The 12,500-nt window shown below is 43.3% G+C and overlaps 3 protein-coding genes across 3 annotated transcripts in view; 2 read left to right on the forward strand and 1 right to left on the reverse strand.

Moving 5' to 3' along the window:
* Positions 1 to 406: 406 nt before the first annotated feature.
* Positions 407 to 2,410, forward strand: scg2a (secretogranin II a; the record flags this gene model as incomplete). Its single annotated transcript, XM_080006751.1, has 3 exons — positions 407 to 753; positions 796 to 1,217; positions 1,299 to 2,410. 3 exons carry the CDS (start codon positions 407 to 409, stop codon positions 2,408 to 2,410), a joined length of 1,881 nt encoding a protein of 626 aa, XP_079862877.1.
* Positions 2,411 to 3,461: 1,051 nt separating this feature from the next.
* The window catches only part of wdfy1 (WD repeat and FYVE domain containing 1), a 26,015-nt gene continuing 16,976 nt past the window's right edge, over positions 3,462 to 12,500 (reverse strand). The window contains exons 12-15 of the mRNA XM_080006892.1: positions 5,419 to 5,597; positions 4,244 to 4,352; positions 3,834 to 3,971; positions 3,462 to 3,741 (exon numbers count right to left, since the gene is read on the reverse strand). Of these exons, the coding sequence (XP_079863018.1) occupies positions 3,706 to 3,741; positions 3,834 to 3,971; positions 4,244 to 4,352; positions 5,419 to 5,597 (462 nt within the window). The 3' untranslated portion in view covers positions 3,462 to 3,705. The remainder of the gene's footprint in view (positions 3,742 to 3,833; positions 3,972 to 4,243; positions 4,353 to 5,418; positions 5,598 to 12,500) is intronic.
* The window catches only part of dhrs12la (dehydrogenase/reductase 12-like a), a gene marked incomplete at both ends in the record, with an annotated part of 6,157 nt that continues 1,993 nt past the window's right edge, over positions 8,337 to 12,500 (forward strand). The window contains 6 exons of the mRNA XM_080006265.1: positions 8,337 to 8,392; positions 9,995 to 10,128; positions 10,578 to 10,660; positions 12,042 to 12,137; positions 12,220 to 12,301; positions 12,412 to 12,473. Coding sequence (XP_079862391.1) covers positions 8,337 to 8,392; positions 9,995 to 10,128; positions 10,578 to 10,660; positions 12,042 to 12,137; positions 12,220 to 12,301; positions 12,412 to 12,473 — 513 coding nt within the window. The remainder of the gene's footprint in view (positions 8,393 to 9,994; positions 10,129 to 10,577; positions 10,661 to 12,041; positions 12,138 to 12,219; positions 12,302 to 12,411; positions 12,474 to 12,500) is intronic.

Raw genomic sequence — 12,500 nt, forward strand, 5'->3', positions numbered from 1 at the left:
CTGTTTTTATGAAAGACCTCCAAAAGCAATTATGAAGTTTTTCTCAATTTATATATTTTATATATATATATATATATATATATATATATATATATATATATATATATATATATACACACACACACATATATATATATATATATACATATATATATGTGTGTATTTATATATACATATATAAACTATAAATATATATATATATACATACACATATATATATATATAATATACATCCATTCCTGTCTTGCATTGCAGTACAACGCTATGTTGATAGTATGATGTGATTTTGTCCAAGAGAAATTTGAAGTAAACCAAATAAATGGGGCACCTCTAGGCAGTGTCAGAGCAACCACCGTGAACAAGGTCAGTGCTAACATGCCTGTTTGACTCCTCCCCAGGAGACACCATGCCGTCGCTCTCGGAGACCTCCACCTCGGGGAAAGCTCTCCTCTGGTTTGCGCCTCTGTTACTCCCCCTCCTCCTCAGCTCCTGCTCCGTCGGGGGGGCCTCGCTAAGAGAGCACAGACTGAGGGGAACCGAGCTGGATCGGACCCCCGATGAAGACATGCTCAAGGCCCTGCGCCACATCGAGAGCCTCCACCAGAGAACCGGCGCCAAATCTCAACTACAGACGCCCCTCTTCCCAACAGAGTACGGCGACGACGGTCAAACGGATGACGCCAGGAAACTCCGTGCCATGATGGCCCTGGCTTCCCCGAAGCGAAGCCAGGCCCAGCTGGGGGAAGAGGAAGAGCAGCGGCAGCCGGAGGGGGAGGAGATGGAGGTTGGGGAGAGGGAGAGGGAGGCAAACGAGGAGGACAAGACTCAAGAATTGCTCCAGGCGGTGCTGCGCACCGTCCAGCAGACAGAGCAGGCGTCCAGACATGAACGTGGCGGGCTCAGGCCAGAGGAAAGGGCCACTGTGCCTCGAGTGACTAACCCGCTGATGTTTGATGAGGAGGAGGAGGCTGATGTGGAGGGTGATGGGGACGAGGGGGATGACATGGACGAGGAGGATGACGAAGATGAAGATGACTTGGTGCCCGACCGCGCAAGCCCCTTTGTCAAGCGCACCAGTGAGGACGTGGGGGAGAAGTACACGCCTCAGAACCTGGCCACGCTGCAGTCGGTGTTTGAGGAGCTTGGGAAGCTTGTTGAGGCCAAGGACGCGCACAAACGGCGCGCTCAGGAAGGCGAGGATGAGGACGAGGAGGAGGGTGGTGATGATGAAGAGGATGATGAGGACTTGTTCAATGAGAGGAACTTGGCGTACGAGGATGAGGCTGGCGGACTGGCAGACTGGCCCCAACACGAGGGACGGGAGGAGGAGGAGGGTGATGATGGAGGGGAGGAAGACGATGACAGATACAATGATGAAGAAGAAGAAGATTATCCCATGAAGAGGTCCACCAATCCTGGCCCACCGGATGATGGGGATGATATGGCCAACCTGGTGGACTATTATCTTCTGAAGGTGCTGGAGAAAACGGAAGAAGAGCAGAAAAGAGAGCTGAAAGAAGCGGAGGAGGAGGAAGATGAGGAGGAAGAGAAACAGCGAGCTGAGAGGAGGTTATCTCAGTCCCAGTTCAGGGACAACAGAGACCCGTCCGCCATCTACCAGCTCATACAGATTTCTCAAAAGTACCAGATACCACCAGAAGATCTGATTGACATGCTCAAGACAGGAGAAGTCACAAACCGAGACAGAACTGCGTTTAAGGGCAGGACACAGACACATAAGAGCAGTGGATTGGCCAGGGCAGGAGACAGATTCCCTCAGACATCCTCAAACAAAAAACACAAGAACCCCGATTCGAAATTCTACAACGGACGCCGACCCGACAGACCGATGACGTACATGCCGGAGGACACGACGACGGAGGAGATCCTAAACGTGCTGGGGTTGGGGAGCTTGGGAAGTCAGGGTTCGCCGCCCCTCGAGTGGCAAAAGCCGCGTAAAAACCGGAAGTCGCAACTTCACGTGCAGCCGGGAAGGCAGGCAGGGTATAAGTCACAGCAAACACGCGTCCCCAACAAGCTTAAGGACAACTACGATGACACGGTCGGCGAGGACGAGCTGGCGGCGTATCTAGCGGCTCGGCTTCTGGCGCGGTATCCCGACTCGCGGTACAACAAGGCGGGCCAAAAGCGAGCCCCGCCCGAGGGCGGCCGGGCCGAAGCCGAGCCGGCTGCGCTCGGTTCCTTCGACCAGGCAATACAGGACTACTTTGATCAGATGGACTCGGAGAGAAGGCCGCCGCAAAAGAGACAGTCGGAGGCGAAGGACGCCGGCGGCGCCATTCACACGCAGAGCTTGGACGACGACGCTTTGATGAAAATCATGAGCTTCCTCGACCCAGAAGACGAAACCAGCGAGGAAAATGTTGGCCATGCCACCGAGGGAAAGTAGATGGTGGCGTTGTTGATACTGTACACATATTATATATTGGGGTTTTTTGTGTAGGGGATTAAAATCAAATATTTTGGGGAGAATAAAAAGAAAATCAAACAATGCATTCGACTTTGGTTAATTCCTTATGTTTACAAGTTTTTAAGACTTTAAATTCAACTTATTGGGTCATTTTATGGCTAGCAGGAGCACAGATAGGTGAATGGTTGTATCTCATATTCGTAGTGGTGAGTAGGTTTCGTGGTATGTTTAATATCCGTTTGATTCACTGTTAAACTACTCTTTCAATAGACCACTAACACTAAAAGTGGCTCACCAGACCTGCATTTCAACACACACACAATCCAATCAGTGTTCAATCCCCCGGATCCAGTTGTGTTTTTCGTAATTAATTCCAAAGTGTGGTCATATGTGATGTAAATGGGGTTAATAAAGCATTGACTTTATTTTTTTCCTTACTGTGTCGTGTTTCCTTATTTGGAGAAACCAATGAAGCTCCTAAGGGGCAAATAACTCTTTTTTTATCATAAGTAATGGTTAAAAAAAATAAAGTATACTATGTTTTATCTTGATTCCATGCACATTACAATTTTGAGAGAACAATTATACAAAGACAATGGGGGGGTTGCTCAGCATAATAGTATGGTCCACTTTATGGGTGTCTGAAATCGTATTACGTATAAATCGTATTCAGATTCTTACAGGCATGAATATGGGAAATCTATTGTAATATTTATGATTACAGGTAAGAAGGATATATAAATGTTTTTACCCCCCGGCCTGTTGTTTTTACCTCTACTCTAAGTACCTCTACTACTTACTACTCCACTTTTACCTTAAGTCTTAATAAGGGGTGTCAGACATCCCCAATCTCCCTTCTCATTCTCACTATGATTACAGTACTTGACCTACATGTGTATAGAACTAAAATCAAAATGCAAGACAATGAAATTGTACTTTCATATGAGAAAATATATTTGAATTTGAAAAAAGAAAGCAGCAATGTAATTACATGAATCACCATGAATTTAGGCCCAAACATCCCCTGAGATACACAAATGAAAGCATACATTCTTACTTTATATTCCATTTATGCCGAAATACTAGAAATCTAAAGTATATTTAAGTTAGGGTTAATTTATTTTCCTTAAAATTGTCATTTTACATATGTTTTAACAACAATCAAAAACTTGCATATATTACAAGCTAATTGCCCTTTTAGTGCACACCTTTTACATTTCTTGACAGGTACAGCTGAAAGCCTCATTTCTGAGTCTTCGATCTTGAAACGTGGCTCAGTAGGTTGGCTTGCTCATGTATTCCTCCATCGTCTGTGTGGGGGGGGGGGGAGCAGAATAAAGAACAACTGGAATACTTGAAGTAACTGGCGTCAACGTATCCACTGAAGTAACTCTGACGTTACCTCCTGAAGCACATCGGCTTCCTCCATGGACAAGCCCACATCTGCTTTGGAGGTTTCCTGAATCTCCCCTCCCAACAGAAACTCATCCAGGATGAAGTAGGCCTTTTCAAAGTTGAAGATGATGTCCAGTTCACAGACCTGACGGTGCAGGACGTGACGCACACATTCCGGCGTTTGGAGATGCAAACCAGGAAACAAAAAAATAAATAAATACAACAACAGGTGGTTTGCCTGCAGGTAGGTAGTTGTTATTTACTTCTTTGTCATTTCATGCATCTATAATTCTACGTTAATATCCCCTCATAGCATCCTAAAAAACATCTGAGCGTATTTCTTTGATAACCTAAGATTATATTCACGATTAGAATGTAAGTCCAAAAAAAACTGTTTTTTTATGTAATAGTCCTTACATTGCCAAAGTATTTGTCTAGCAGCTCCACATATCGGTGCAGTACTTCAAGGGTCAGCAGCTCGTTATCCTTGTCCTCCAGGCCGACGCAGAAGTACAAACTGGCGTACCTGTTATTAGGGCAGAAAAAAACCCAGTCAAAGGTTTAATGATAACGGATACAAACACCCGACTGAAAAAACAACAACTTTTTTTCATTTGGCAAAGGAAATATGCTGAATCATTTAAGTGCTTCCTCTCTCAAAATAGAGCATCTGTGCCATAAATCTTTACAGCGCTCCTCCATTAGGACGAAGGAGCAAGCGTTCCCTCATATCGACGAGAATAAAATGGCACTTTCCTATAAATGCTTTACATGAGCATTTATTTATCATTGGATAGATATGCAGAAGCTTGAGTCTTTAATGGCAGCTGGATCTGTGAGTCTGTGCCACTCTGTGTGCAGTGGTGTAAAGTAGTAAAGAGTGAAACTATTTTGTCACTGTACGTGAGTATTCTTTGGGAGTATCCGTACTTTACGTGAGTTATTATATTTCTGTCGACTTTTACTTTTAATTTGTTACATTAAGCTGCAAAAAAGTGAACTTTTACACCGAAATACATTTTTACATAGAAATACACCACAGATTTATTTTAACTTTTGATACTTAAGTACATTTAATACCATGTAATTACTTTTGATACTTGAATACCTTTAATATCACCTACTTTAAGGCTTTTACTCATGTAGTATTCTGATGAGTGACTTTGCCTTTTACCAGAGTAGTTCTTTAGCAAGATATCACTACGTTTACTCAAGTGTGGTTTTCGAAAAGTTTTTCCTCCATTGTCTGTGTGTTCTGTGTCAACTACCCGACCTCCCCTCAGAAAAAGACCTTGAGGTGTGTGTGTGTGTGTGTGCGTGTGTGTGTGTGTCTTTTCGTGCATTATCAAAGCAAGCAAGAGCAAGGTATTTAACCATCCATGTTTATTGGAGGGAGTGACTGGTGTTTTCTTGGTATGCTTCCATGACAGCCTGAGCTACAATCCCTGCTACAAAGAGTGGAGCCTCTGTTCCAATGAGGAAACAAAGAAAAACAGAAAGCTATGACAACGAGAACCAAACCAATTCATCTTGACAGACACACTCCCTGACCCACACCCACTACCCCCCTTTTCCATCCCTATTTAGGATACCTCTTGTAGACGATCTTCATGTCCCGCCACTGGAGGAAGTTGCAGGAGCGCGGGGGGCGGCCCAGCACCATCATGGTCATATCGCGGATGACTTTCCTCTTGTCCCGCTCGCTCAGCGGCGTGAACCACTTCTGCAGCCGCAGCTTGGACTGCCGGTTGAACAGCAGCAGGAAGCGCATCTGGGGGATGTGTGTGTGTGTGTGTGGGGGAGGTCGGAGGTCAGAGCTCTTTCTAAGTTCAGAAGCAGGAATTCAGAGGACCCATTTTGAGGAAGATGGGTCCTCTTTATTTCACCCATCCTAGCTATCTGGGAGCAGTGGCCACCTGGTCACCGCCTCCAGACCTAGAGCCAATGTCTTGGCCAGGGGCTTCGGCAGGAGCATCCAACACTAGCGTGCGTGTCTTTAGGGCGGGAGGAAACCCACCCGAACATGGGGGAGAACATGCAAACTCCACACAGAAAGGCCCCAAAACCGTCTCGCACCATCAGCCTCATGAACCTCGTGAACCTTGCAGGAAGGCTAGTTCAACACATTCTCTGTGTGGCGTAGAATGAGACGACCCATTGTTCAACAAGATAGGAGCCTCGCAGGGTCACCCGAGGGGCCGAACCTGCTTATTAACGCCTGGTTAATGTGTACTAGGGTCCCCATGTGCGCAGGAACATACTACAGCAAGTACACCGGGATCAAATAGACATGAACACACGCACGCACGCACAAATTATTATAATCATGCCTATGTCCCATCAACTATGTGCATGAACACACTATGCAAAAAAAGCCAATTTTAAAACCAATATTGACATTAACAAAGTCCCAAACTGACAATGTGTGACGGACACGAAACGAGCCAAAAGGTGTGAAGGCTCAGTCGCTCCTTCCACGTTGAAACTAAAGAAATCTTTTGCATTTCAATGCTGTGGCCGGGTGCAGGCTTATAAGGACGAAAAGACGACGGCGTTTTAGTCACAGGCTTGAAGGGAGGGTGCGCCTGTGAAAAGGAAAGCACACAACAATCTTTTTTGTTACCCGAGAGCAATTCATAAAAGAGCTCTTTGCCCCCGAGGAGCAGCTCCGAGCGACCAACAGAACTGGAGATGAAACAGGACGTGAAGTATGACGTGAAGGATGATAAATGAACACAGTTCTGGAAACAAACGGCTCGAACTAAAATGCTATGATTGCTTTTAATTAGAACAACTCATATAATATATATATATATATATATATATATATATATATATATATAAAACAACGATATAGGGCAACACATGTTATATATATATATATATATATATATATATATATATATATATATTATTTCAAATATTAGTAACATGTGTTGTCCTAATCGTTGTTTTGTTTGTTTTTTTAATTCTGGAAATCTTAATATAATTTCTACACGTACCATGATAACGGTGGCAGTACACTGTACGCTGAGTTAAATGATGCCGGTGAACGGATCTGACATTCGGTTACTCACCATTTTGTCACAAACAGTTAAAAAAAAACAATAAAAAATAAATGTAGATAAAGACGCGCCCCCCCCTCACCCCCCCCCCCCCCCCAAAAAAAAACAACCCAAAAAAACCCAATAATGTCCGCGTACAGAGGAAGCTCTGGAAACTTCTAAACGTCTAATTTCAACTTGTTTTTTATTCTGCGAAGCGGCGACATGGCCCCACGCCCAGAAACCCCTGTGCGCAGGCGCGACACGCGACACCTCCTGGGCCGTGCCGCACCCTGCCGCGTGCCTCCAGATCCGGCCTCTGATTGGCTGCGGGTCGCATTACGTCACCAAGGTAAGCGCAGGTGGACCTTCGCGGCTCCGGACGTGATTTGCGGACGTCGATTGTATTCCATCGCAGAGGTTCCCAAACTGAGGTCCACAACAATATTATTATTATTATTATTATTATTATTATTATTATTATTATTACATTTAGATGACATTACATTTAGTCATTTAGCAGACGCTTTTATCCAAAGCGACATACAAGGGAGAAAACATTCAAGCGACATAGCAACAGAAACATTAGTGTAACAATAAATAAGTATTATTATTATTATTATTATTATAATAATAATTATTATTATTATTATTACATTTAGATGACATTACATTTAGTCATTTAGCAGACGCTTTTATCCAAAGCGACATACAAGGGAGAAAACATTCAAGCGACATAGCAACAGAAACATTAGTGTAACAATAAATAAGTATTATTATTATTATTATTATAATTATTATTATTATTATTATTACATTTAGATGACATTACATTTAGTCATTTAGCAGACGCTTTTATCCAAAGCGACATACAAGGGAGAAAACATTCAACTGACATAGCAACAGAAACATTAGTGTAACAATAAATAAATATTATTATTATTATTATTATTATTATTATTATTATTATACGTTTGTTTTGCCTGTTTTAATATTTTTTTCCACAATATATTTAAATGTGGAATCTGAATCGAAAAAACTAAATACAAAAAATGTATATCTCTATATTTACTCAACTGCACTAATGATGGCGAGTTGTGAGTGATAAATAAATCACGTGATTATACCACTACATTGAAAAAACATGTAAATGTAATAATAATAAGGACTATTAAATGTAATAAAATAATAACCCTAATAATGATGAAAAATATTGTAATATAATATAATATAATATAATGTGATATAATCAACTATTATTTTTATTATTATTATTATTATTGTTATTATTGACTGATAATAATAGACTAATTGACCATTCATTTTAATGCCACCCTTTCTGCCACTTGGTGTACGCCCAAGGTGCCGCCCGCTGATGTTAATTCATAAGGCTGCACGTGGTGTCGGTCCCCACGTTAAAAACCGGAGGAGAGAGAACGGCACCGGCCACCGAGAGGGAGAGCACCATGTCTCTTTACCGCAACTCCGCCTGGTTCGTGAAGGGAGTGACCGAGTTCACCCGGTGAGTAAAACTATGCTCTTCTTTCTTTTCTGAGTGGATGGAGGTGATGATGATGGAGGTGGTAATGCATTAGGTTGTCCTGGGTGCATCCTTCCATCTGTTGGGTCTGTTGATGCTCTTAACTGTCCTCAACTGTCCTTAAATGTCCTCTTAACTTAACTTTCTGTTAAGTACGATTGGAACAAATGCTCTCAACCAAAAGTGTCTGGGCTTTTTATGTTATTTAAAGATTAGACATGAATATTGTTGTTGTATGGTATATAATATTGTAAGTGGTTGTTGTCGGTTGTACTGGATCCACTCCAGGCAATCTTTACAATCGTGTCCAGCTCTTAACATACGCCTTTATATAAAACGTAAAATGTTTGCCATTAAATTGCACCGTGCTGTGGATAAATTCACCTCACGGGTCTCTATTGGAGCCTTGTATAGAAATAATACACATTTGAAGTTTGATTGACAAGTATGTTGTTGCCGTTCTGACTGTAGTTGTAGGGAGGTGGTAGGGGCCAGGGGCCAGTCTAAAAGGCTAAAAGTAGCCACAATGACTCAATAAATGTCACGTAGGACCACACGTTGATTACCTTCAATCACAATGCAGCCATAGATGATCCAAAATCCTGACGTTTCATATCATATCTAACATCTTCTTCTCCAGAGCCCGCCAGTTCCTACAGAAAAGGGGGGCTTTTGTGGGTCCTCTCTTTCTCCCTTTGTTCTGTGTTATCGCTTACCCTCAGAAGCAGTCCCGCTAACCAGCTCTGACCCTAATTGCTCTCCGCTTGACACCGGGGAACAGAGCGGCCATTTAGCTTCCCCATCACCCGCTGAGCACGGCGGAGCCTAGCGCCCTTCATTCCCCCGATCACCCGCCTTCAACAATGGCTCGACCAAGGACAATGGGACCGATTGAGGTTCTTTCTTGACGCTCCACACAAACGATTGCCGAGCCCGTTGTCACCGTCAGTGGTCTCTGCTCTCTTGACCGCCATCCCCACCATCCCCACCCCTAACCCACCCACCCTTTGTCCCATTGGGGATGATCCCATTTGAGACGATGCCAGGCACAAGCTCTCTCCTTCATGATATCACGACTGTAAAACTGTGAAGTGGCATACAGTAGGGACAAAGACAAGGCCTCTTCTGACCTCACTGTTAGTACACACAAACTCACACGCACATAGCCATAGAAATACACGGACAAATACATCAGGACCGGGTGATAATCAATATCATTACTTACGTTTAAGTAATATTGCTTACATATGGCATTATATATTGAAATTTTGACATTTTCGTACTATTCTACAAAATTTCACAGTATAAGTCACTGCCGATGACAAAATATATCCTAAAATTTTCTCATGATATTAGGCCTGAAAATAGAGTAATTAGTCTTAGTTGAAAAAAGACAAATTTCCCTTTGTACCATATGATTCAATGTGATGTGATTTGGATTCTTCCACATGGGATTTTGAATTCAGAAGTGGATGTCCAGATTCTTTCGAGTAAGCCTGGCTCTAACGTACAAGCTGTGCATAAATATAAACCTGCAGCTTGCTGCTGGATTCAGTGTATGCTCGGGTGTGTCCTCCCTTCCAGGAATGCCTTCCTATCGGCTTCCAAGCAGTTTGTGGAGAAGGACCTGGAGGTCTCCATGGCGGGCCGCGCCTTCATGATCACAGGGGCCAACAGCGGCATAGGAAGGGCCACCGCCATGGCCATCGCCAAGAAAGGTAGGAGACTGGGACGATCACCCACTGGGTTATACATTGGGTTGTAGAATGATTGTAAATCAGTCTCCTAGACCATGAAAAAAAACCTCCATTCAAGTTTAGAACTCATGCCATAGTTAACAGTAGAATGGAGCTAGGGTATTTTTGTGGTTCTGATCCGTGACCAACAGGAGCAGGCCCGAGTGAAAAATTCAGAAAGACCTCACCGTCAGCGATCTCCATTAATCATTTATAAACTAAGCTTGCCCCGTTTACACACCATATGCAAGCTAGCTGAAGACAAGACAAAAAACACATTTTTGCAGAATGGGCAAACTAAAAAGGTTTCACAATCTTGTGTCAATGGTTTCATCTGGGATTTGTGAGGCCATTTCCAATAACCATGGCAACAAAAAAAAGTTGAATCCCCTATTTGTTGAATTTGAAGTTTAGCTGTGTTTCTCCCACAGGTGGAACTGTCCACATGGTGTGCAGGAACAAGGACAAGGCCGAGGAGGCCAGGGCCGACATCGTCAAGGAGTCGGGGAACAAGGTAAAGTATGATTTACAAATAGGCCAATATGCAAATATGCTTATGACTTAGTCATTTGCATAACTTTTTATAAGCAATATCTGGTATATTAAAGCAAAGCGTGGTACTATGCTATACGCGACACATAGGCCTATATGCAAATATGCTTATGACTCAGTCATTTGCATAACATTTTGTAAGCAATATCTGGTATTTTAAAGCAAAGCGTGGTACTATGCTATACGCGACGCGCAACTTTCTTATGTATGCTGCGTATATCGTGCACTGATCGATCAAGCAAAATCGATCACCTACATGAGCGCTGTAGTCTGTGCTTCATGCGTTTCTTTTAGGGATTTCAGGGCAGGTTTTACTGCTAATTGGAACCGGATATACAGTATACTTTAAGAACACACTTAATATACCCAAAGGACTGATTAATTATATGTTGTTTTCATTACACTGTAGTTTTGTCTTTGAATTTCAGAGAAAAGCAAACATTTAAAACAAAATAGATTCATACAATTAGCACTTTATTCATACTGTAGACATTTATATTGAACTCTTGTACGGTAACTCAGGTAACCACTCTGTACAATTGTGGTGAGCCAAAAAACGTCTCAGAATGCACAACACTTGAGGTGAATGGGCTACAACAGCAGAAGACCACGTCGGGTTCCACTTTTGTCAGCCAGGAACAGAAAGCTGAGGCTACAGTGAGCACAGGCTCACCGAAGCTGAACAGTTGAAGAATGGAAAAACGTAGCCTGGTCTGATGGATCTGGATTCCTGCTGAGGCACACAGATGGTAAGGTCAGAAGTTGGCACCAACGGCATGAATCCATGGACCCAACCAGCCTTGTGCCAACTGTAATGGTGCGGGGAACTTTTTCTTGTCATACTTTGGGCCGGTTGATACCAATCAATCATCGCTTGAATTGCCACAGCCTACTTGAATATTGTTGCTGACCATGTGCATCCCCTCATGGCCACAATTAACACATCTTCTAATGGCTACTTCCAGCATGATAATGCACCAAGACACGAAGCAAAAACTGGTTTCATGAACATGACAATGCGTTCAATGTTTTTCAATGGCCTTTCCAGTCACCAGATCTGAATCGAATCGAACACGTGGGATGTGATAGAACAGGAGATTTGCAGCATTAATGTGCAGCTGACAAATCGGCTGGAATTGCGTCATGCAATCATGTACACATGAACCTGAATCTATAGGAAACTTGCGGAATCCATGCCAAGAAAAATTGAGGTTGTTTTGAGACCAAAGGAGGAGGCCCTACCCAGTATTAGTATAGTGTTCCTAATAAAGTTCTCAGTGAGAGTATATACTATATACGCTCTGTTACTGATTGATGCAAACTGAACAAACCTCTGACCGCAGGAGATCTACGTCCACATCCTGGATCTGTCTGAGACCAGAAAGGTCTGGGAGTTTGCCGAGGCCTTCAAAAGAAAGTACAAGTCCCTGAATGTGCTGGTGAGTGGCACGAGTACGGAGAATATCTGCATCCCAAGAATCGGCTACCAAACACTGCTGAAGGTCTTGTGCTTCTGTACAGATCAATAACGCGGGCTGCATCATGAGCCAACGGGAAGTGAACGCAGAAGGACTGGAGAAGAGCTTCGCCAGCAACGTCCTCGGTGAGTAGGGGCATGTGTGCATGTGTTTGCATGTTCGACGGTGGGTGTGTCAATTGGAATCAATGATAAGAGCGTTATTTCGGGCTTCTCACTGTCCTGTCCTTTTTTAGGGATTTACATTCTGACCAAGAGTCTCATTCCCTTGATGGAGAAAAGCCCAGAGCCCAGAGTGGTAAGTAACTTGGAGTCGAGGGTGAAT

The sequence above is a fragment of the Zeus faber genome (assembly GCF_960531495.2).
Source record: "Zeus faber genome assembly, chromosome: 9".
NCBI classification, from domain to species: Eukaryota; Metazoa; Chordata; class Actinopteri; order Zeiformes; family Zeidae; genus Zeus; species Zeus faber.